The sequence below is a fragment of the Rattus norvegicus genome, chromosome X (assembly GCF_036323735.1).
Source record: "Rattus norvegicus strain BN/NHsdMcwi chromosome X, GRCr8, whole genome shotgun sequence".
In the NCBI taxonomy this organism is placed as follows: Eukaryota; Metazoa; Chordata; class Mammalia; order Rodentia; family Muridae; genus Rattus; species Rattus norvegicus.
The window spans coordinates 125,228,892-125,255,725 of record NC_086039.1 but is presented as its reverse complement, the minus strand read 5'-3'; the positions used below and the strand labels follow the sequence as shown (position 1 = coordinate 125,255,725).

Below are 26,834 nucleotides of genomic sequence, written 5' to 3'. Positions count from 1 at the left end.
AATGATGAGAAGCTGTCAGGAAATCAATTACCAAGTAATGCACCTTTTGTTTGTCCCTTTCTCAGGAAGAAGGGAAAAATAAGACCTTAGATATGGAAGAGCTGGACAAAGCCCTTTTGGTGGTATATAACAGATGACAGTTTGGTTTATAGGTTAGCATTTCTCAAGACTTGTACAGAAGTGTAGTAGTTTGAATGAAAACGTCCCTCAGAAGTTCTAGCATTTGAACATTTGGGTTCCAGCTATGTGGCAGTGTTTGGTGAGTTTTAGGACATGTGGCCTTGCTGGGGGAAGTATGCCATTGAGGGCATGTTTTGAGGTTTCAAAGTCTCATACTATTCTCAGTGCTTCCTCTGCATCATTCTCCTGATAAAGGATACATGGTCTCAGCATCCTGCTAGAGTTGCCATGCCTCCACACCATGATGGAGACTTATCCCCTTCAAACTTCAAAGACAAATAAGCTCTTCCTTTTATACATTGACTTGGTTTTATTTCAGCAACAAAAATTGACTAATACAACAAAGCACTCTCTTAAATATTTATCTATCATAGGTCTATGTATCATTTATCTATCTATATATCTATCATGTATGTATGTATGTATGTATGTATCTATCTATCTATATATATATCTATTATGTATGTATGTATGTATCTATCTATCTATGTATCTATCTATGTATCTATCTATCTATCTATCTATCTATCTATCTATCTATCTATCTATCCATCCGTCTACCTGCCCCCCTGTCTATCATCTATTTATTCATTTGAAGTAGGATGTAGTACAGGCTGGTCTAAAATACTTTCAATATTCAGGCTGGCACTGAACTCATAGCAATTCTCCTATTTCAGACACTCAAGTGCTGGGCTTAAGGGAGTGCACCACCCCTATCTGGTAAAATCTCTCTCTCTCTCTCTCTCTCCCTCCCTCTCCCTCTCCCTCTCCCTCTCCCTCTCCCTCTCCCTCTCCCTCTCCCTCTCCCTCTCCCTCTCCCTCTCCCTCTCCCTCTCCCTCTCCGTCTCCCTCTATTTGTGTGTGTGTGTGTGTGTGTGTGTGTGTGTGTGTGTGTGTGTGTGTACATTTTTGTATATGTGTGTATAGGCTACAGGTCATTGTAAGAATCTTCCTCAATTACTTCTCCATCTTATTCTTATGAGACATGGCTTCTCAGTGAACTGGAAGCTCACTGATTCAGCTAAACTGATTGGCCAGCAAGTCCCGGAGATCCTCCTGTTTCCACATTCCTAGCACCGGGATTAAAGGTTTATGCCGTAGAGCATGGCATTATTTAAACATGGCTTTAGGGGATCTGAAATCAGTAGGCACTTTGCTGTGCCATAGGCTTTATTTCTCTGAATCTTCATCATAATTCTTTAAGGTAGGCCCTATTGTGAATTTATCTTTCAGACTAAGAAACTGAGGCTCAGAAAAGTTTAGCAACTTGACTTAGAACTCGTAGGCATATATGGTTGGAAACGGAGGTAAAAATTAGGTTTAACTATCTCAAAAGCCTAATGCTGTTAGCAGCCACTACTATCATCACTTTTTTTTTTTGGTTTTTTTTCTTGTTTTTTTTTTTCCGGAGCTGGGGACCGAACCCAGGGCCTTGCGCTTCGTAGGCAAGCGCTCTACCACTGAGCTAAATCCCCCTATCATCACTTTTTAAAAGAATTGTTTTTTTTATTTTATGTATATGAGTACACTGTAGCTGTCCTCAGACACACCAGAAGAGGGCATCAGATCCCATTACAGATGGTTGTGAGCCATCATGCCATTGCTGGGAATTGAACTCAGGACCTCTGGAAGAGCAGTCAGTGCTCTTAACCTCTGAGCCATCTCTCCAGCCTCTACTATCATTATTATTGCAGTATAATCAGCTCCCACCACGAATTCTGTGCAACAAAGACTACCTAGTGCTATTAAGTATGATTACCTAAGTGGGGAGCAGTTGAGGTCCGACTCTTTAGAAAGTCTTATTTTTTCCTGGGCATCCTGGGAATCTTCTTTTGGTTTCTCTAATTATTTCATGAAGCTTCGTGCTTGGCTAATATGCACATGACTCCAATTTTCGATTCCCTATCAGCATAGGACATGAATTGTCATTGTTGAAACACAAGCTGCACTTGTGATGAATGTTGGATAATCAGAACAAAAGCTCAGGAAAATAATTAGAGGTAACCAAAGGGAAGAAGCGCATAGCCTTGAACAAGAGTCTGTGTGAAGGTTTCTAGGACTTAGTCCCTGAAGCTCTGACAGTGTATTTTGATCCTTGTCTGAATGCAAATGTACAACTCCATCAAATCTTAGGCAGCTTGTCACAGTGCATGTTATTTAGCTAGTTAATTAAAAGTCTGAGTGAGCCAGGGCCTCTCTGCACTGTGTTCGGAAGATAACCAAACCTGTGTTTTGACCAGGCAAGTTAATTTAAAATAAGTGACCTCGATTGGGTAATGGTTGCAAGTTCAAATTCAAGAATCATTATAATTAGTCCCAGATGGATCTTAATTGTTCTTTCAGGAAACAGAGGAAGGAGTTGGGAGAGAAATGGCTAAAATTCTAAAGTAAAGGTTCTTACCAATAGCTTTGGAAAGCGAGGGAGCTGAGTCTGGCAGGGCACAGCTAACGTTGTATAGCAAAGAGTTCCATTGCTGCTTTCCCAAATACATTCTTTGTGATGTTGCCCAAAAACTAGATTGAGTTTTTTACAAAATAAGGAGAAGAATGACGCAATATGAAATGTGTGATCTTAGGCAAGTTCTTTAACTTCTGTGTGCCACTTTCTCATTGTAATGGAGAGAATAAACTCACTACGAGTCTTCCCTACCTCGGAGGGTCGAAATGATCTTGTGAAAATGTTTTTAAAGCATGGTAAATTCAGGAAGGCAGTAGTCATTCTTACTTTACAGAAAAGTTTCTCAATCGAAGATTCCGGGCTTTGGGGATAGAAGGTTACCCTAGGTGTGAGCTTTCAAATCTTTTTCTTAGACTTTGCGACAAAGAAGAAGGTGCCTTCTGAACTACACCTGGAAGATGGTGGGCAGGCCACAGTGGACAATATATTCGGAAGCGTTTAGTGTAGCAAGTTGGAGTTTTCCAATGCTTAGAACATGCATCCATAGAGCTGAAAATGACTTTGGATGCTTTGGAAGAAGTTAGAGCAGAGGACATACATCTTTATGCTTTTTTCCCTAACATTGTGAAATCACACCCAATTCACTTAATATATATAGAGTATTAAATCTATTACATATTAATCAATATATTAATTTACATAGTGTATATATTAGCTATACCAAATATACTTAATGTATTAAATATATATTTATATATTTGAAATATATTTTACTTTGTGCTATATGCTAGCACAGCAGTTTGGTACCTGAGATGAAAGTAAGTCAGGGTTACAATGGGATGACTTTATTGTCACTCCTTTGTATATAAATGCTTAGGTCTCCCTTTAGTGTTCTAATAGATTCTTATTGCATGTATTATGCCTATGTTCATACTATTCTAAACAAACCCGATTTCATCAAACTGTCTGTATCCTCAAAAGCATTAGAAGTCAAAATTCAGTACAGAATTAGTAGAATACCTACAATGACACAAGTGAAAAAGAAATTATAGTGTAGTAGAAAGTTTTAGAAGAACAGTAATTTGACCACTTAGGGATATACAAAATGACTATATGAAAATGTCTTTCTCCTGCTCTTACTTTTACAACAAATAAATTGATTTTCAGAAGCAGATTCAAACTGACTTCCCTCTGCCTCCAGCAGACCATGAACACCTGAAACAGAGAGTTACAACCTAAGATTACTGATGGAAATTGTAACCATCTCTCCTTCAGTCCTAACTAAAATATACTTAAAATCTCATTTTTAAAATCACTATCTGAGTCCAACCTTATTAGAAGGGCAAAGCAAATAGCAGGAGTTGTGTTTCTTAGAAAGACATTTCTAAGGATTGTGTCATACATTCATATTAATGTAGTAATGTTCATCTAAGAAATGCCCAAACATGGTTTAGTGGGAATTTGCAAAGGTTTAAATCCTAAGTGCAGTGGTCATTTCTACACATCTAGGAAGTTCCTGTTGTGCACTAAAAAACAAAAGCCACACTGTGTATGCCATGCTTATAGGTCTGAATATTCCCCAAATGATGTTCCTCCTGTCCTTAGAACAAACATCAGGATATGAATTTATTTAATTCAACAAGTGTTTCCTGCTGAGCATGAGATTACCTACACTTAATCCCAGCATTTTGGAGGCAGAGGCTTTCAGTGAGTTTGAGGCCAGCCTGGTCTACATAGCTAATTCTAGAACAGTCAGGTTTACATAAAGAGACCTTGTCTCAAAAGCCAACCAACCAACCAGACCCCGGACGTTTATCAACACCTAGTATTCACCAAGCACAAAACCCCATCTTTACAAGTCCTATCTTCTGCTTCAGTTGTCTAAGAATCACTTATGTTTTGTGGATTCTCATCTTTTCCAGATGTTTATTCAATGTAGATAGGTGTCCTGCCTATCAATTCTTGAGGGGAGAAGCCCAGTTTTCTACTTCATATTGTGAGTGTTTTTCAGTGTAGCGCTCTATAAGTAGGTATGCAATGAATGTGAATGAACAAAAAGAATGAAAAGGATACAGAAATGGGGCGGAAGGATGGGTTCTCTCTGCATGTTGTTTTCTAGTGTGGTATGCTTTCATGTGACTAGTCTAGCTTGATATTAGCACTGGTTCCTTGTGTTTGGGTAGGATGTAGGTAGAATGGACCCTTATACTAGCGTCATGTTTGGTAGCTACAAAAATATGGGCTCTGGAACAAATTTTTAAATCCTAGTTCTTTTATTCTCTGGCTGTGATGAAGTTACACATGCTAGTTCCCCTCTCAACACCTCAATTAAAATCAAAAGGTAGTTGGATGCCTAAGCAGAATTTTGTCATTTCTGATAGCATGTTATACTATTGGCTGCTGGAAAAACTTTGTTTCTAGAGGATTCAAAGGTCATGGTAAAAGCACAAGTTGAGTCCATTTTATTTTTTAAGATGTGTGTGTGTGTGTGTGTGTGTGTGTGTGTGTGTGTGTGTGTGTGTGTGCACCCACACACATGCCTGTGCCTATGGAGGCCAGAGAACAGTGTCAGACCCTCTAGAGCTGGAGTTGCAAAGATGTGGGTTCTGGGAGCTGAAGTGGTGTTCTCTGTAAGAGAACTACATGCTCTTAACTGCTGTGCTATCTCTCCATCCCCCATAGTACATGCTATTAGTAGGATCTTTCTACTACTCTACTCTATGACATCTTGACCAGTCTCATTTTTTCATTTGTTCCTGCTTATTGGCACCCGTTCTGACAATGAAGTGAGCATTGTCATACATAGGCAAATAGAAGTATACTTTCCCTTCCACAAAACCATATGAATTTCACTGGGTTCTTGATTCCCCACTTAGCTCAATCCTGAGGCATCAGGATTCTTGGTTGGCTGAGTCAGGCTGAGTTAATTATGTTTCTTTTGCCTTCCTGTTACAAGCTGTGTGTTCCTTTATTAATGCACTTACCAGGATGGACTGAAATTATCTGTTCACTGGGATGCATCTCTACTTAGAGGGATGAAAGATAGTTGTGGGTTTTTTTCACCCTTTCTATAAACATGTGGCTAGTTCTTTCCCAAGAAGTTTAGAGAGAAGCAATATGAAAAGAAATGTTGTCTTGTTCAAACGATTTCCTTATATTTAAGCAGATCAACTGGACAGCATTGAGAATAGTGGCCTCCTGTTTCCTTCTTTTAGTGCAGTTAAGAAACTAAAGCTATGTATTTGTTCCTCCCACTTCTCAACGCATTCCTATTTGTGGAGAATCTATGAAGAGGATACTTAAGTGATGGTTCCTTACTATCAACTACTGAGCCTGAGCTCCTCTTCATGCAAAATGTCTTGTCCTTCCAAAATGGACACTTACTGCTTTATTTTCAACAGGTTGAGAGTGGAAAACAGTTGAACCCAACTCTCCCTTCTTGGGACAAAGTTGTGAATAACACTCCTCTCTGAAGAAAGAAAATGCTTGAGGATTCAGGGGTTGGCCTACTGCTACCCCTTATCGATGTGGCTAAAGCAGAACTAATGGCTCCACTGGGAGGTGTACTTTCCTGCCACTACTTGTGGCTCTCTCTGAGCAGCTTGGTGGTGGTTGCCATGGATACTGAGTGGGGAAGGTGGTTAGGTCAGCTTTGGAAGGATTGTGTTGCGCCTGAATGGGTGAGACAGAAATTAAGTTAATGTGTGTGGGGGAAAAAGGACGTGTTTGCTTTGCACATTTGAGAAAACTGCAGCAAAGCAATCTATTAAGTAACAATTAATTTTATATTGGAGAGGAAAGAGGAGGGAGGAGCAATTTATTGTGTCGCAGGTTCTCAAGTTAAGCACAAACAGTAGTCTGAAATAGATCAAGAGAAGAGCAAAGGACTCTCAGAAGTGTTGACGTGATATCAGTCAAAGGTAAGTCACTTGGGAGTGCTCATTAAGAAGCTTTCTATAAGTGTCTTCATTGACTGTCTAGTCTGTTCCTTCAATATGTCTGGATTTTATCTCTTAGTCTATGACATGGTAGTGGTGAGGTCACACCATATTGTGATTCTTTTCTGTTATTTACCTTTAAAGGGGCAGGTGTCCATTAAGCTCTTATGCAGCTCCCAATGTGCAAGTCACTTACCCACGTCTCCCTTTCCTAGTGTTTAGGGTCTTAGAATTGGCAGGCTTATCGCTACTAATAGGGAACTCTTTTAAAGGTCTCACACTTCTTGGTCCAACCTTCTTAAGGCAAGGTTTCACTATGTATCCCTGGCTAGCCTTGGACTTTCTATGTGGAACAGACATGCCTGGGACTCAGAGCTCCAAGTGTCTGAGTGTTAGGATGAAAGGTCCAACCACTATGTTTAGCCTTCTCAAGTTCTTAAATAACACACGATTTAGGTATAATTACAGCTAAGCCTTCTACAAGAGATTCGACTAAAGACCTTAAAACAATTTCCCTTCACGCCCTTTAGTTTGAACAGTACTTTGTACATTTGACCAGTCCATCTCACTGAGGTAGGCAAGATGGAGTTTGCCTACTGAGGCACAGTCAAATAAAAAAACAGTGAATTAATTGCTGCTGTTTTGGTGTCACTTACAGATCTAAACCTTAATGATGACCATGGTAATGTCCACAACGGTGCCGAAGGCAAACAGGAAAGTTGTTATGTGCTGGGAACACGTCTTGCAGTTTTGACACATGTGCCTCGGAGTGAGGCTGGACTCCTTCAGATGATAGGTACTTCCATCCCTTCTGAGTTCTCAGGCTGCACGATCTCAAGTTTCTTCCCCCATTCATTTACTCCTTGTCATAAAACGAGGCACATGATTCTAATTATAAAGCCTTGTAGTCATAGACTTACCCTCTCTGAGCATCTTGGAACACCCTAGAGAAGCTGTCTGATTCATCCTAAAGTCATGCTGGTAGGGCAAGGAAGGATAGTTTTCTTTTTATATGTTATGGCTGACATCACTAAAGTAACAACAAGATGGGGGGTATATATATATATGGGCAGACACGATTTTGATAAAGAACTTAGGTAGAGTTTTAATCTTTGACCTCAAGCAGTATTACTTCAAAGGACAATTAATCCGATACTATTTGTTTTCAGGGTGAAGCAGGGGTTGTATTTGTGCACTGGGGAAGCTATTTGGTAGCTATATGTTTATTAAATGTAGGCTGGCTAGGCATGGCAGTGTCCTTGGGGGGCAGAGGCAGGAAGATCTCTATGAGTTTGAGGCAAGCCTGGTTTACAAAGCTAGTTCCAGACCAGGCAGGGGTACGCAGTAAGACCCTATCTAAAAAAAAAAAAGATTGATAAAAAATATTGGTGTTTGGCTACTTACTGTCTTCTAGTTTAGATCTGCTCCTGGTGACATGATAATAGTTGTCACCGATCTACTTAATCCCTTACCATCGACCATTGCATAGTTCCTTTCAGTTATCAGTTTGTTATGACCTCTGGGTGAAGACACTTTGACCCTGCCATATCTGGACTGAAGCAAAGTTGTCCCAACAGAGAAAATTCATTCAACTCGAAGGGCCAAGTGACCATTTCATGATAATGCTATCATGCTTATTTAGGGTTATTTCCCACTTTCAGTGGCATCAAAGTCAAGATATTTGTAGGGCACTATCATTTGCATTTGCCTTTCATTGTTAGCATGGTGAAGGAGTTGAATCTACACATTTAATTTTAATTTTTTTGTTATTTTCTTTTTTTGGATTTGCTTGGTACCTCTCTGTAGGGGAGCCTTGAGGTCTACATCATTTTAAATATAAAGGTCCTGTGGCAACGTAGGCTTGAACAATAACTAGTTTTTGTGTTGCTCTTGTGAACTGTGGTTCTCCCAGCTTTCTTGAAACAGTTTGTTGTAACATCTGTTAGAATCCTGGAATCATGCAGCTGCATGACAAACTTTCTAATTACTACATTTTTGTTGTTGTTAATCTGAGAAAATTTCCTAATAAAGCCCAATGGTAATTTAAAAAAAAATACTTAGTGTTTATGAGCCAGTAATCGGAATCCACAGGACTCTGTCAAACTCTCAGTGTCTGCAAAGACTTAACTAAGATGTTCGCCGAGGAAGCCACATAAACCGAGACGTGTCTGGGGGCTTTCTTTCTGTGCCAACAGAAAATACATGCATTTTCTGCAGAGGGATAACATAGGTATAGTTGTTAACAGATTTATTCTATTTTTGTTTTAGAATATAGCTATCCTAAATTTCCATTTGATTTGTAACAGGGTTAACTGAAAGCAAAGGTGAAATTTACATCACTCTTATTGTTCTACTTGTATTGGTTCATATGTTTAAGATCTGGTCCTAAGATTCTGATGTTAAGGCAAGGAGTGAGTCTGTCTTGATCCAGTATACTTTTTTTTTTGTTTTTTTTTTTTTGCTTTCTCCTTGATGTTTCTATATGCAAACACCATGCAAGCAGGAAGGAGGAGAGTAGTTGATGTGAATATAGTGAGGGACTTAACATAAGTTTGTAAGGAGCAAACAAATCTCATTTAATCAGAATCCAACTACCAGAAACCGTTAATTAATAGAAAATTTCCCTAGGCATTTTCTGGAAGGGCTGATGTGATATTTATGTATATACACATGTGATACTAGCTTTGATCAAACATAAACTCCTATTACCAGGGATGTTTGTTGTTCTGTGCTCTAAGGACAGAGGTAAATGATGAACTTCCTAGTGGCGTTGTGGCCTTAAGGGCATATTATCTCATTCTCTTTATCACCCATCTTCCCAAGTCTCAGAAAAGCTCCCTGATGTTCAGGCTTTCAAGAACCTCAGTCAGCAAAAAACATTTAATGATGGTCACTAGCTGGCAGTCTGAGAAACAAGAAGGTCGACACACATCTGAGAGTTGTCATATTCTGCCTTCCAGAATTTTTGTGTTTTCTTATCAGCCTGCTAGATTGTGCATTTCTTTAGCAAGGAAGCCATATTATTTTACACTTACCTTGTATAGAACTAGATAAGATAAAATGAACCTTTCTCTATCTTTCCCTTCCTTTTCTTCCACCCTTTCTCTTTCCTTCCTTCCTTCCTTCCTTCCTTCCTTCCTTCCTTCCTTCCTTCCTTCCTTCCTTCCTTCTCCTTCCTTTTCTACTTTCTCCCAATCTCCCCTGCCACAGCTCACAGACTCTTTCTTTTGTGTCATTCATTGCAATGCTGAAGATTAACCCAGAGTATCACGCATGTTTTTCCACTGAGACGCACTACCCCTATTTTCCCAATCAATATGTCCCAAATTGAACTCTCTATCTTGTTTATTAAAGCATCAGGAATCATAGTCTCTTGGAACTAGAAGTCTCTTGGAACATTTAACACATTTTGTTTAGGGATTAGGAAATGTTGGTATATTCTGAGGTCCTGTGGCTTGGGGTAAAATCCATGTCTTCTGCCTCAAGCTTATGCATTCTGCTTAAAAAAACTCTTGGATATTTTCCTTCATTTCAAAGAGTCTCAATTCTTGAGAATTTTCAGAAGGAACTCCAAGGTTATTTAATGAAAAGCAATTTGAATTTTTGTTGATTTTTAAAAATATCCTTCTAAGCCGCCTAGGAAATAAGGGAATGACTTTTTAAAAAATGAGAAGAGAAAACTGTTGGTCTAATAGGAACATTTCCTTTTTGAGATCAACATTTTTAAAACCTGAAACAAACGAGATGCTTTTTGTTTCAAAGTAATGATCTCCAATGAGTTTTTTCTTTTTCCAGAGGGGATTTGCTTCTAAATATTTACCCAACTGGGAAGTCTACTGGGAAGTATGACCAGATAATCAAGCCATCTTTTTTAATAAGCCAAAGCTAAAGTCCCTCAACGTAGAATAGTGCTGCCTGTCACCAACTCCCAGGACAAACATCTTTACATGTTAGGGAACAAGTTTATTTCTAATTGCATTCCTATTTATTTTTCAAGGACCCCCTTGGTTACCCACAAATCTTAGTGTGTGCTTTGACTTGGCCTGCCCAGTTTGGTTCTGGTGTCTGTCTCCCCTTTACCTTGTCCCTGATGCACAGCGTGGCACTCATCTTTCAAATGCTCTTAAGACCACAAGGAAAGAAAAGATCGCTGTGTTTCAGAGTTCGTAGTACAAGGAGTCACTAAAGCTTGATGCTTAAGGCAACAGATCTTCCCATTCGGGTCTGGTGGGAAAGTGGAAGAATGGATACCCATGGCCCTTGCAGTACTGCTGCTCAAGTGTAAGCACCCACCTGAAATCTATCTGCTGTAAATATTTACACTTCTAGTTCATGCTTGATTTTCTAGATGCTAAGGTGGGGGTGAAGTAGGGTGGGGGTGGGGCATTGTGGATCAGATATTGCCAGAAGACTATGGTAAGACAATGGAGGTCACAATTCTTTAGCTAGTCTTTAGCTATGCTAGATTTATACACAGATAGCTTGGGGGAAGTCCTTTTCGCAATATATGCCTTTGTCAGGTCTCATTTCAAAGCTGGGTTATTTTGGTACTGTAAGTAAATGAACCTGTTTGTTCCAAAGGAGCACTTCATGAAAGCGTCAATTTGAGGGTGCATTTTCAATTCTCTGTGTTAATGGGATACGACTCCTCATCAAGTGGAGAAAATATCTGTGAAATGCCTGTTGTGTAAACAAAGTCACTTCAGGCCTCATCAGGATGCTTATCTTATAACTTTTGGTTGAATAAACTCCAACTGAAAAATTCAGTCAGATGCAGGGCCAATTAGTGCTGTGATTAATAGCATCTGTAGCCATAGTCCCTGGGTTCAAATTCTAGCTTCTGTAACTATTAGCTATATTACTTCTAGGTTACCTTTCTCCCATGTGTGTCTCATATATATGTATATGCATATATATGTGTGTGTGTATATACATATATGCATTTGCAAAAGAGAGAGAGATGGCTATAAGCACTTAGAACGTATTTGTTTTTAAATACTAAATTGGTATATATGGCTCAAGACTTTTGCTTTTATTTATTTTACGTGATGCTAAAAATCGAGTTGCTTTTCAAACAGTACTTGAGTTGATTGATCCACATGTGTGACCTAAGGTTACAGTAAAGAGTAAAGCAGAGAGGTGTTTGAATATGATGAATTCAATGAGATCCAAACACAACATGACCTCAAATGGAAGATGCCTTGAAAAATCCACAAGGACACCGTTGTTGAGCACCGATCCTTAAATAGCTTATTTTCCTGAGCAAAGGAAATAATCACTTGTGCAAATAGCTGTGGGTCCCTGAGTCTGAGTGACTACTAGGTGCTCTGTGCTCTTCACATGTTACCTGAGGTGATCCTCAGCGAACACTGAAGGATGGTAGTGAGATACCTGTGAAATTGTCTTAAATAAAGAGCTATTTTCCTCAATATCACCCAATAGAGTAGTGAGAGAGCTAGGATTTGAACTCATATTTCTATGTTTCTCAAGCTTACGTTTATTCAACTGAACCACACACAAAACTATTCTAAGAGTAGAGCTAACTCAGATGGTCTTATGTGGTAGGAAGTCAACTTACTGTTCTGCCAGGAGCATTGAGAGGAAAGGCTAGGGGTTGATCTGCTTCTGGACTGTTTTCCTAAAGGGCTCTGTTAGATCTCATCCATGAAGAGGTAACTTGGCATGACAAAGTATCAAGAGAAAATTCATACAGTCTATCATTTTGCTGGGTAAAACACTGAAACATATTGCTTTGGATCCCATTTAATTCATGGTATATAACTCAGGCACATAATATACTAACAATAATGTTTAGAAAAAGAGAAAACATGGTAAAGAACAAGTGGAGAACTTGTACATTTTTAAGGGGATAACTTTCTGGATAGATGATAGACAGAGAAGTTAAGAATTGCAGTTAGCCCTCTGTAACTTTTGGTTCTGTACCTATGAATTCACCCAACATGGGATCAAAAATACTGTTAAAAGCCCACATTTTTACTAAATGCACATAGAGCTTCTGCTTGTCATTATCCCCTGAGTAACATAAAAATACACCTAGCATTTATATTCTATCCATTATTATCAATAGTCTAGATAAACTATACAGGTGGTTATGAATAGGTTACATACAAATGTGATGTCACTTTCTGAAAGGGCCTTCTGTGGAGTTTTGTACCTGTGGTGAGTCCTAGAACCACAGATACCCAGGAATAGTTTACTTTCTCTTTCTCTTCATTAAGGATCTTTACTTGCTAGCACATGGTGTAAACTTGAAATTTTGTGAATTTTTGAAAAACAATATTGAAAAATTTGTTAATATTAACTTTTTCCTAATTCAACAGAGTCTTGCCTTCATTCCGTGTGATGTGGGGAGATTGTCCTTTCCTCTACTTTCCTCTTTTCTTTGTAATGAGTCCTTCCTAGCATGAACTGTCTCTCTGGTCCAGTTAAGATCATTTGTTCCAGTGCTGTCCTTAGGCATGCAGAACAGTTGGTCAGTGCCCTCTTTATGACAACTCTTTATACTTGAGCATGGTGATTAAACTGCCTCTTGGCTCTACTTTCACCACGATAAACAACCTTAACTCATTTAGCCTTTCCTCACAGGCCCTGTTTCCTAATGCTTTAATCATTTTCTTTCCATTCTTCTTTGGATCATCTCTAATTGCTTTGCCATCAGTTTTTAAGATACAATCTGATGAACTGACCACGTTTGGGTTTGATGAGTTATTTAATGAGTAATGTAGAAATTAAAGGAGACGGTGCAGTTTAAAGCAAAACCACTGGACTAGGGTTTTCACCACTTCGGTTTCACACTTCCTCTGTCACGTGCTGATATTGAACTGGAAGTAAAATTATGAAAAGTCATCTAGAAGTCTTCGATCTTCAATGTATCATCTATACATTTGGAATAAACACATCTTCCCTGCAGGCAGGCATCCTCGTGTGAAGCTCAGATGAGATCATTTGTTTGGCAGTGCTGTTTTGGACATCAAAATGGGATAGCAGCACTACAGACCAGGGTCCTTTCCAAATGATTTGTACTTATTAACTCATCTAGGTAAAGGCTTCATTTATGGTTTCTTTTGAGAAAATGGAAATACAGGGAGGCACATAAAGTACCCCTTGTCAAAAAGTGACAGAATCCATTCAGTCTGGATTCCTGGGACACGGGAACTAGATAGATTACCTTGAGAGTGAGCTTTAGGTTCAGGGAAAGAACCTACATTGCTAAATAAAGTGGAGAATGATGGAGGATGATACAAGATATCAACTTTGGGCCTCTACATACATGCACACAATGTACAGGCACAAACATGTGTGTACACTCACATGATGTCACACACATATACATGATTATGCATACACAGATGTAATAGCAAATAATGAAGAAGGCCATGAGTGTGAAGAGTGGGAAGGATATATGGGAGAGCTTGGAAGTAGGAAAGGGAAGGGAGAATTATTGTATGTTATAATTGCAAAATAAGATAAAAAGAAAGAACTATTGAAATTGGAAAAAATAAAACAAATAGTGCTCTAAATCTTGGGCTTAGGAACTGCAGTTTGTAAATATTCTCTGAACTCTAAGAAGTTATCATGGTCTCATTTGACTCCTCTATCAATTTCTGTGGTAATCCTCATACTTGTAAATGTAACTATAATATGTTCCTTATACATTAAATATTACACAGAGATACTAAAGGAAGATCAAGATCTAATTGATTTTTCTTCTCTGGTAATATATGAAGGCCTTGAAGAGTTAATAAAGAGCTTTGGGGAGCCAGAGTAATGGCTTAGCAGTTAAGAGCACTGACTGTTCATTCAGAGGATCTGGGTTTAATACAAAGCATCCACATGGCAGCTCACTACTATGTGTACCAGTTGCAATGGCTCCTCCATCCTCACACATACAGACATACATGCAGGCAAAACACAAATGCACATAAAATAAAAATGAATTAAAAAAGAACTTTGGAAGAAATGGTAGAAGACTTTCTACTAATCATATAGCTGCTTGAATATTCACAGGAAAATAAGGATGTATATAATACAGTGTGGACATTGTGTTATATAAAACTTTATTGAAAATCTGCTTATATTTGAGCAATTGTACTACACTACCATATAGTCATTAATACCTGGTGGACATACACTACATTAAAAACTTTATGCTTAAATCTAGTCTATTGACAATGGTATTAACAATAGTGTTATAATGCTATCAGAGGCTGTTTTGTCTCACATAGTGAATGAAACATGATTTTGTAATATTATAGAAGGTTTACTAGGAAAAAACCCTAAATAATATTGAAGACAAACAATGAGGCTGTTTTTTAGTATTTTAGTGAGCATTAAGAGCTTAAGTTCCTGAATAGAACACCAATGGCTTTTGCTCTAATATCAAGAATTGACAAATCGGACTTCATAAAATTGCAAAGCTTTTGTAAGGCAAAGGACACTGTCATTAGGACAAAACGGGCAACCAACAGATTGGGAAAAGATCTTTACCAATCCTATATCTGATAGAGGTACAAGTAACTCAAGCAGTCAGACTCCAGAGAGACAAATAACCCCATTAAAAATGGAGTACAAACAATGCCAAGCAACCAGAGCTTCCAGGGACTAAGCCACTACCTAAAGACTATACATGGACTGACCCTGGACTCTGACCCCATAGGTAGCAATGCATATCCTAGTAAGAGCACCAGTGGAAGGGGAAGCCCTGGGTCCTGCTAAGACTGAACCCCCAGTGAACTAGACTGGTGGGGGGAGGGCGGCAATGGGGGGAGGGTTGGGAGGGGAACACCCATAAGGAAGGGGAGGGGGGAGGGGGATGTTTGCCCGGAAACCGGGAAAGGGAATAACACTTGAAATGTATATAAGAAATACTCAAGTTAATAAAAAAAATGGAGTACAGAGCTAAACAAAGAATTCTCAATTGAGGAGTATCGAATGGCCAAGAAGTACCTAAAGAAATGTTCCTTATCTTTGGTTATCAGGGAAATGCAAATCAAAACAATCCTGAGGTTCTACCTCACATCAGTTACAATGGCTAAGATTAAAAAAAAAAAAACTCAGGTGACAGCAGATGCTGGAGAGGATGTGGAGAAAGAGGAACACTCCTCCATTGTTGGTGGGATTGCAGACTGGTACAACCATTCTGGAAATCAGTCTGGAGGTTCCTCAGAAAATTGGACATTGAACTGCCTGAGGATCCAGCTATACCTCTCTTGAGCATATACCCAAAAGATGCCTCAACATATAAAAGAGACACGTGCTCCACTATGTTCATAGCAGCCTTATTTATAATAGCCAGAAGCTGGAAAGAACCCATAGCCCTTCAACAGAGGAATGGATACAGAAAATGGGGTACATCTGAGGGATATTTTCAAAGTACACCTAGAATAAAGGAAGATAGAGACATAAGACATAAAACAAAGCAAAACCAACCAACCAACCAGAAATGTTGAATTTTGGGAAATAGTCTGATTTTCTTCCTGTGATACTGATTTTTCTCTCTAAAATTTTATGCCTTTTGGAGGGATTGTATTCATCTTGTGTAGTAAAGGAAAACATTATTTCATCATGTAGATGAGGAAGCTGGGGTATAGAAAGTTAAGTGCCCAAGGTTTCAGAGTTATATAGAAGTCAAAGCATTACCCACCACGTTTTCCATTACATGGAACTGAAAAAACCCCCCAGTCCAGTCTAAATTCCTGCAAATCCCCAGACCTTTAAGAGAATATTGGATATTTGAGAAGCCAACGTCCCTAATGAAAAAGAAGGAAAACAAAAGTGTGACAAGAGAGATGTTCTTCTGTTTGGGGCTACTAAGTAGGTCACCCACTAAAAGGCTATTTTGGTCTAAACATTTTGGAGGGCATGTAGTACATAGGGCAGCGTCACTGACCTGATTCTTCATTTTTAAGATCTGAGAAAAATCAAAGGACCGTTTTTCAGTGAGGGAGAGCATGGATCATTCGTGTTGCTCAGGTGAATGTTAGTTGAGGAACTAACCAGGCTTGCGCTCTAGATTTTCTATAAGCCAGCATCCATTAAAAGCAGTGCTGAGCTCACAAAGGGAGGAGCTTTGTATTTTTAGCCTGTAGCACCTGAAGTTTCTGGCCCCCACACTCTCTCCCTCTCATTCTTCTCTTGTTTTTTGTTTTGTTTTCTTTTTGTCTTCCCTTCTTACAGGGATAGATCTGACAAATTTTTAATATTTCATTTCCTATAAAAGACTTCTCACAAAAAAAAAGACCTCTCACAGGAAATGGCTGCTGGCCATGATTTTGTTCTTTGCTCTTATGGCTCCTAGGTACATTGGGGTTGAATTTCCCTTATGGTTTCCTTCATAGTAGAGACAGGGACTTGGTTATTAAGTGGCAAAATGAGACTTCTAAGAAATCAGTGAATTTTCATGTTTCAGTTTGGCTCTCTATCCCAAGCATAGTGTCCATCTAGCTTAGGATCAGCATTCCTAGTAATTTTATTCTAAAATTTACAGATGCATGCTTGATAATGAGACAGTGTGGCACATTGGATTATATTTTCCTCTTTCTCATGTTCCTTCTTTGAAAAATCTGTTTACACTTTGTAAAACATTTTTTTTTGTAAAACATTTTTAATCCTTGAGAATTACACATAACATATTCTGACCCCCACTCTTTTCCCTTTCCTCAGCTCTTCCCAGATGCTCTCCCTATCCACGGAAAACAAAACAAAACAATCAACCGAAGGGAAAAACCAGCAATACCCATGGAATCCAATTTGTATTGACCAACTATTCCTGGGTGTAGGTCCTGCCCTGCAGTGTGTTTGATACACAGTGTCACTCCACTGAAGAAAATTGACTTCCCCTCCCAGCCGGTATCTATTGCAAAGAGCTTCTTGGTTGGGGGTGGAATTTTTGTGTCCACTTCCCCTTCTGAGTGCTGGGATTTTGTCTGGCTCCACTGTGCACGTCTTATGTAATTTTGGCCTGCTTTTTTTTTAAATGTTCACACCTTTAAAACCAAAACCATTTTAATATATCACCTTATTTTTTAAATATACAGTATAAAAGGATGGTATAACATCCAAAAAAAAAAAAAAGAGAGAGAACAAGAAAGGGCAAATTTAAGGAGAAACGGAAGGACTGGATACAGGTGATGTTTATGAGCTATGAAAGAGGACATAAAGCTAATTGTTTTTCTAATTCTAATTCTGCCATTGAATCTTTTTAATTTTGGTGATGGATAAATGTATAAAATGTTTGATAGCAAAGCGTAAATTTTAATGTAAAGCTTTATAGTTTCTGTTCTAAATGCCAATTCTACCGTTGAAGTTCATCGAACTATATAGACTTTGGGGCTGGCTAAGTTTGGTGTAGAATATTTTTATTTCCAAAGTCTTTTTATAATAAAGTTTATGAAACTAAAGGTGTCTTACACTACTCTCTCCTCTCTACTACCCCAGAAGGATAATTTAGAATGATATAGACAATTTGAACTTGGTAAGTAGTATCCACCCATATTCGTCAACTGTAGCCAGTGCTCCCTAGAAGGGTCTGGGGCAGCACATATTCCAGTAATGAGAAACAAAATCCTACCTGTCAGCCCTGCCTAATCTATTGTCTGCTCCCTATTGGGCTGGAAGACAGAGGGAAGGATAGGGATTACTTTGACATAACCAGCTATCTATTAAACAGAGGAGTGGAGCGGTGGATTTATCTGATATGTAGCATTAAATTGCAGAGACATTCAAATTAATCATGGGATGCAATTTTTTTTATCAGCTTAGAATTTTCTTTTCTTTTCATTCCCTTTTTTCCCCCCTGCAGCCACTAGGGAGGAAAAAGGGATTAGAGAGGCTATAAAAACTGTTGGCATGCTTATTCTGTTGGCTACTTAATTTATTAACAGATATGGGAACTGCTTCAGGATAATGATTTAACACGCAGGCTGGGAGAGGGCTAAGTCTCAGACATACCTGTTCCAAAATTGTGTTAATCCTTTCGACTTCACAGTCAATCAAGTATCGTTTTTCCTGCCTTCTGTCCATTTCTTCAATGATGCGTCTGAATTCCTGGACGTCCTTTATGTTTCCCACAGACCTTGCTGTCACTTGCCAGTTGTTTTGCACTGCTGCCTCCATAATTGCTTGTAGGACAGAAAACCCTGAAGAAAGGAAAAAGAGCTATACTCATTTTTTTCTTGGAAAAATGTTTGTGTAGGTGTTAAAGATCCCACTGAGTTTCTATTCACAGCCCATTGGGTCTCTTCAAACTTTCTCCACTGGAGAGACCAGGGGACCCTGACAGCTTCAACCTCAACTCTCCAGATGCTTGGCACCTCCATCTTGCTGTTTTGTTTTAAAGGAAAGAAGATTCTACCATTTGTGAGCACCACAGGGGTAGGTGTTTATCAAGTCCCTTTTGTTTTGACACGCGTTATCAAAATATCTATGGAACAAATGCCAAGAACCTCTTAGGTCTGGCTCTAATTTTCTCTGTTGCAGTTGAAGCTCATTTCTTTCATCTTTCACGTAATTCTTCAGAATTACAGGTTAAAAGAAACCACAACAAAACATTATAAATAACTACTAGCGCAAGGGCCTCATTAAAACATGCCGAATCACACAGGGATGCAACTGTGGAACAAGATAAATTGTGTCTCCAGATAAAGTCGCTATGATTTTGTGAAAGACAGTCTCCAATATAGACTATTACTTTTTTGGTTACATAAGGATTCTATCAAATATTCAATAGAATTATTTTTTTGTGAAGTATTTCCCTTTCCCAATCAAATTTACCAGGAGTTCCTGGTTCTGCATTAGCTAATTATTATTGGACAAACATTGCAACTAACTTCCTGGACCTCTGTTCAAAGAAAAGAAAGAGCTACTTGGAGTTATAGACAACTCATGCTTCTTTTTTTTTTCTTTTTCTCTGAGCTGGGGACCAAACCCAGGGCCTTGTGCTTCCTAGGCAAGCGCTCTACCGCTGAGCTAAATCCCCAACCCCTAACTCATGCTTCTAATGTCAGAATTTGGGAGGCTGGTGTAGGAGGATTGCCAAAAGTCCAAGACCACTCTGAGGTAGACAATGAGATTCTATCTTGAAAATCCAAAATCAGCCAGACAGTGATAAAAGCAAACCTTTAATTCCAGCACTTGGGAAGCAGAATAAGGTGGATGGATCTCTGTGAGTTTAAGGCCAGCAGTGAGTTCTAGGACAACCAGTGTTAAAAAGAGAAACCTTGTCTCGAAACAAAGCAAAACAAAAAACCCACCCAACCCAACCAAATACCAACAAAACTCCTAAACCAAACCAAACAGAAATATAAGCAAGCAAACAAGCAAATCCCCAAGTCCAAAGTCCAAAGCACAATGGCACAAACATTTCTTTTTGCACATCTTCTTTTAGAGTAGTCACTTCTCTAAAAATATATTGTATCTCCACTTGTGTTTCCTGTATGAATTTATCATCTGAGTATAATCTCATCAAGAATAGACAGCTTTATTGGGATATTATTAAAACAATCTCCCTACTATCAATAGGAGTGAGTGATAGACATGATTTGCAAATCCCAATTATCTGTGACATAATAGTTCAATGACCACGGAAGCAGAGGATGGAGGAGGTGGTGATGGCCTTTGAGCACACTCCTTGTTCTCTGTCTACTGTGGTGTAAAGCAGGCTGTGGATCAGACTCATTCTCACTGTACCATAGAAAATGGTATTGGCGTTTGGAGACCGTGCTTCAGGGAGATGGCAGTAGTGACTCAGGCGGTCATTATAACTCCTTTGTGTGCTGGGTGTGTGCAGGAAGAAGATCACAAAGGAGACCCAAGCACTTGGTAATTTCCAAATGAGCGATTTCAGCACAGGAGCTCAAAATTACAGATCGGAGCAAATTACCGGTGCTTTAAATGTTAATTCTTACTCTTATAAAAACCAACCACGCATATTTATTTCTCAGATTTACATTTTCATGTGGGTTTTAGATGTACTCTCTGCTTCCGTGGGAGTTGAGGGCACATAGTGGGCCAAGGCATGGGATTAAGAAATAACCATAGGAAGAAAGAGATTAAAGCATATGGAAATCTTTCTTAAGCAGTGTATAATAAGGCCTCATTATTTTGAATGCCACTAATTAAGAATTTATGGAAATTCAGTAAGGACTGTGCTGAATTTCATTTCTGGACAATTTATGAAGGAAATATTGGCTTAATAATGACAGTAAAGAAATTGCATAGGGATTCTTTGATTATATTTAAAGTACACTTTCTTTTTTAAAAAGGGCTCTTTAACAAAACACAAGTATTCACATGTTTAGTAAAAAATCCAAATTCTTGTCTCCTCTGTTTAATGGACCTTGTCCAAACTTTAAGATGGCAGGGAGGAAGAATAATCTCTTTTTCATGTGACAATCTTCCACGTTTTGAGGGCTGTTAACATGTCTCACTTTAATCTTGTCTTCTCCAGGTTAAAGATGTCCCAATCCTCAACAATTCCTTTTATGTGATGATAACTATTTTCCTTTCAGTTCTACTCTTTTTTTAAATGGATAATTTTCAATGTTTCTAAGTATATGTTAATTTTTCATAATAACGGGTTTCATGATGACATGTTTGTACATGAATACAAAGCATTTTTATTATATTCATCTCTCATTATCCTGTTTTATGCCCCTCCTATCCCCACTATCTCCTTCTTATGTAGTTGCTCTTCTGTGTTCATATTTTTTTTTAAATAAATGTGAGCTTTATTAGGACCGCTTACGGGAACATGGGTAAGGGGTTATTTATAAGAGCATAGTCTTCTTAGTAGTGGCTATGTTACTGAAGAAAATGTCTCTCCCATGTTCAGCAATGATTAATTGACTGGAGATATTCAGGGAAGGGTGTAGCTTCACAAGTCTTTCCACACTGGATGCTATTATATGCCTCTAAGCCCTTAGGGAGAGGTGGACCTTCATGGACATTTCTCTACTCCTGACAAGATGTTGACTTGTCAGTATTTTATTGGTCTTGATATTTCAGATATTATCTGAACAGTAAGTATAAATGACGATAGGATTACTGCTCATTGTGATGTAAGTTTTTTAGCAGCATAGAGTTTCTGGGGTGAGGGGAATCCAGGGCCATGGTAATGCTAAGCTATCACCATATCACTGAGATATACCCCAGTCTGGATTGATTATGTACTTAAATAGCCAAACTCCATTAATTTATATCAAGGTTGGATTCAGCAGGAACGCATTAGTTCTGAGAAAGCTTTCACATTTCTCTGTGTACATGTTAACGTTCATTGCATTCTAGCTTGCTTTAGTCTTCCTTTCTTTAATCCTGCTTCCTCACCTGGTCCTTACTTATCATTGTTTTTGTGTTCTTTCAAAGCTGAATGATGGTACCATCTACTCACTTAATACTTCGTTATTTATTTAGTGTAACTGCACATCTCTCCCTTTACCAAGCATATCCTGCTACTTGTAGACATTTCTGGGTGTTTCTCTTCTTTCTGTAAAGTTTCCTTTAATGACTTCTCATTAATTTCTGCAGATATGCCTTATTATGTATTCAAGATAAATCTATCAAAAGCAGTGAAAAGGCATTTTGAATAACCATATCACAGATATTTTAAAGATGCAAAATAGAATATATTAAGTATATTATAGTGAACACACATACCCACAGTCATACATGGACACACACACACACACACACACACACACACACACACACACACACACAGAGGATGCTATGCTAAAGTTTAGATGTCAACATTGTGTATACACTAACAAGGGAATACTTCCACTAAAGAATGGAAAAAAACTAACAAATTAGTATTTATAATACAGCTTTATTATTATTATATTGTATTTTATTTTATTTTTGCTAAAGAATCCCATGCTTGTATATGCTGGGGGAAAATCTGTAAGAACTATTAGTGTTTTCTCAGAGACAGAATATTTTGAAGACCTACCACATTCACTGTCACTTGGTTATATAATGTTTGGTTCTTTAACAAGAGACAGGTATTATTCTATGCAAGAATAAAACTGATAAGACTTTAAAAGTCCGGCTCATGGTGTCCTCTCAGAGTGTAAGCTGCTAGAATATTCAGATGACAGAGCAACACTCCGGCATGAGCTTCCTCCTAACAAGCAACGATTTTCATAGATCTTTTTATACTTCTGTTCTTTGAACCATGGGAATGTGTTACCTAATCAAAAACTCCGCAGAAGCAGAACACTGATTTTTGATGAGTATGTTGGCTAGGAGCCTTTCTTACTTTTTTTTTTTTTGAGCAAGTCACAACTGTGGCTGAGCACGACACTGTTCTTTTCCATGCAGTTTCTCAGTGTCTGCTTGAGCATGGGGCTCTTGCAATCTAGAACTCTAGGAGAATGGTCAACTCAGTTCAGTACGTGTCACTGAGCAATCCGAGCTGAGCTTTTTTATTTGTTTTCATATCCAATTTATCATAGTTTCACTGACTCTGTTTCAGCTGACCAAAGCATAAATAGAAGCTTGAGTGAGAAAGAAAGAAAAATGTTTGACTTGGCAGAGCAAAACCAGGTGCTAGTGTTTGTAGGAGGTGAGCTTTGCAACAAAGTCCTGGCTTTGTAAAAATAAAGCCTGCTGTTTTAGCAGCTTCAGGATTGTCATCTGCCCTGCGTGAGTTTTCACATGCCCAGCTTTGTAAGCCTCAAAGCTACTTTGATTTGAGTAGCAAATGATCTCATCTGGATTCCAAACCACCAATGCTGCTCCTGCCCTTAACTCCTCCTCATTTTAAATGGTGGGAGTTAGCGTACAGATAACCGGCTGATTGAGAGCTTACCCTCTGCATTTTGACGAAAGTAACATGGGAGGATGGCAGTAAAGGAGAGACAGGGCAATTAGACATGAAGAATTGGATCATAGTCAGGACCAGTTGAATTCTGGTGCACTGCTTATTGAGCATCTCCTTCGGCAAACAAGCAAACCATTTTGGTTAAAGGCTGTGCAGGGATGCTGCTCTGTGCAACTAGATCACCTTTTGGTACCAAAGAGCTTACTTCTTCTGCTGATGGGAAAGTTGTTGGTGGAAGAGAGATACCTGACTTAACATTGTGCCTCCTTCCCGGGACATTCTGCAGCCAATGACTGGTAGCAGCAAAGCATAAAGGCATCATCATTCAAAACTTCCAGTGGGTTAACTAATGGGCAACCACAGTTTCAGAGCTCTAATGCTCGGCATGGGTGTACCACAGCTTCTCTCTACTTAGCCAGCTCCACACTTCTCTGCACAAATGCTGCCAATGAATAGACTCACCAAGAGCCTTTTGGCATACGAATTGACATTTCAACATCTGTTCTTAGGAGTACTCAACCCACAGCCATTAGTTTGACCTTACCAAAGGGATGAGAGCAGATACAAAAAGCTCTCAAACCTATATTGTCAAAATCATATTCCCAGGGAAAGAAGGCCAGGATTCTTTTTTCCCCCCACTGTTTAAACAAAATGTAAAAATACTTCACACTGAACAAATTTGGTATTTTCTCTGAAAAAAGAAAATGAAACCAAACAAACAGAAAAACAGTCAACAGGATTTTGGCATACAGAAAATGGCAATGAAGACATCCAAGAAAATATACTGAAGATGAACTTCTGTCTGCTTGTCTCTTCCAATAGGGGCTACCAGCGCCTGTTCTTATTTCGAACTTGCACTCAGAGTCACACTCTAGGTACTTCTGACATGGTCTCTAACAGTGTCCCAGATGACAGAGGTCTAGTATTTATGAACAGTCTTTACAGAAGTGTTGGTTGTATTTATAAACATTTGTTCCTGGTAAGGTTTCTTAGAGAGTTTGGGACAAAAAATTTCAAAAGCATCTAATGGCTACCTCTTGCTTTTTTTTTTTTGACTTTCCCCTTTTGACTCCTAGAATCTCATTTACCATATGCCAACTTTGAACTTACTATGTAGCCAAGGCCGACCTTGAAATCAACAAATACTAAGAGTAAGAGTACAGGCATAGATGGTCATAGCTGGCAACATTTCTGGCTCTTTTTCTGTTCCTTCCTTCTTTCCATTTTAAGATTCGAGTTCATTCCTTGAATATGATTTCTTTTTTATATTTCTAATAATGTTAACCTCTTTATTGCATTTTATAACATATGCAATGTCTAGTTTAACTTAGCTTATTGTACTTTTAATGTTGCTTCTAATACATTTTGATGAGTATGTGTCTTGCATTTTTATGAAATTGGTATTCGTGTTCACTCAGATGAAACTAGCCAAATGAAAATTGCTCTTCTAGTCTTATGTTTGTGGTTGCCTGGGCTGCAAACTCCAACCTTATACAACCTCATACTCTCTATTTCTTAAACGTCTTTGATCTGCGTGGACTTTGAAATAAATTTATCTTAAATGCTGTGGCAAAATAAGGACACGGGCAAGCTTGATATAGAATATGAAGGTGATTTCAGAAGCAGAGGTGAAAAGGGAAAACAGAGAGGCAGAGTCAGGAGATGATGACGAGCCCAATCACTCATTTTGTGTTGCAGCTTGCCATGTCTAGGAGGCCAGATGTATAAAAATCTAACCTCGGAGCCAATAACTCAGAGTATGACTATTCATCACACAATGTACTCCCTTAAAAATAACCCATAGCACATTTGGACCCACGCTTGGTTATTCTGTTGGTGCTAGTATTTGCTTTAGCTTCATTTAAACAGTTTGGTCTCATAAAAAGCAATATAGTGAGTGTCTAAACTTAGGTTGTTAATACAGAAAATGTTCAGTATGTGAAAAGCCTTTGATAGGAAGATCAAAAACCCCTCTCTGTTTGCATATGAATGCCAGTCTGTGAATTTTATGGAACATGATAAAAACAAACATTCATTCACACCCAACCCAATTTACCCATGGCAAATTAAGATTTCCCTGGAGCCTTTCCTCTTCATAACTGTGTTTGTTTAAGTCACTCTTTAATTAAGAACTGACCCTCTTCAAATCCTCTCTTCACTATAGCTGCATTATTAGGATGGCCTTTGGCTAATTTGTAGAATCAATGCATGTAAGGTGCTCTCTGGCTTTGTGTCCTTTACCTCGTCCTTCAATATATTTCTTTCAACTCAGAGCATGCTCTTTACTTGTTCTAGACAAGTGCAATAGTTTGACTCGGGACTCCCCTCCATGGAGAATTTATATTTTATAAACTTGGAATTAAAAGTCTTAAGGAATCACGTTTTAATTGAGAATTTATAGACAACATTAATTGGTAGGGTATTGTTTGGCAACGTCAGGTATTCCAGTTACCTGAATATCTCACTAAGGGAGGCAACTGCTACTTGTCAAGTTTAAGGGGGGCTCTGAGGTTGGCAGTTCAAATAATCCTGCGTTTGCCGTTTTTCTTGTTCATTCCGTTCTTTATCATGAACCTTGTCTCCATGCTGGTGAATTATGTAGTTTACTTTCCTCACCCTATGCTGAGAAAATGTGCCCAAAGTGATATGTCAGTTTCACCGAGGGAATGTACACTTGCTTCGCATTATCAGCTGCAAGGGAATTTAGAAGACCATCTGGAGTAGATGTGTTCAACGTCTGGGAAAATCAGAATAGGCAAGCCTCTGATTGTCAGCCAGCCACTCTAGGTCCGAAATAAAACTATAACAGCAACTGGGCTTTGGGTTAAAAGGAGCTCCTACATTGCTATGTATAATTCTTTTATATTTATGTATGCTACTTAGATAATTGTTCTGGGATGGCTTGCAATGCAAATTCACCAAGGGCAAGAGTCAACTACAAGCTGTACTGTGGACTGTTGAGTATTTAATAGATGTCGTCAAAGTTTGAATGTGCAACGCTCCCCACAGATTCTTGTGTTTGGAACACTTTGGTCTCCAGCTGGCAGTGCTGTTTTGAGAGGTTCTCTAGCCTTTAGGAGATGGAGACTAGCTAGAGACAGAGCGCTTGGAAGAACCCTTGTTCCTGTTTTGTTATCTGCTCTGATGAGAACAAGCAGACTCGCACTCTTGTGCTATGGTTTCTTCAGTATGCTGGATTGTGCCCATAAGCCACAAAACAACACAAAACCTTTTCCCCTTAAGCCGCTTTTGGACAGGGATTTGCTTATAGTAATGAGAAAAGTAACCAATGTAGATAGCATTCAATAAATGGCCCAGATCAGTAATACTTTCTTGCTTGGTTTCTTAGCCATGATATTTCTACCTTTGAGTCTGTGATCAAGTAGTCTCTTTTACAAGAAACTGTACTAACATTTCATGGGTACCTGCAGAGGGGGACTGCCATAGAACCCAGTCAGGAAATGTGCTTGACTTGGCA

The 26,834-nt window shown here is 38.7% G+C and overlaps 1 protein-coding gene across 7 annotated transcripts in view; it reads right to left on the bottom strand.

Moving 5' to 3' along the window:
• Positions 1-26,834, bottom strand: part of Gria3 (glutamate ionotropic receptor AMPA type subunit 3) — a 265,716-nt gene that overhangs the window by 113,965 nt on the left and 124,917 nt on the right. For all 7 annotated transcript variants that reach the window (XR_005497951.2, XM_017601951.3, XM_006257501.5 and 4 more), the window contains 1 exon segment: positions 18,487-18,674. Coding sequence is in view for 6 of the 7 variants with exons in the window: in XM_017601951.3 (XP_017457440.1) it covers positions 18,487-18,674 (188 nt within the window). In the remaining variant the exon portion in view is untranslated.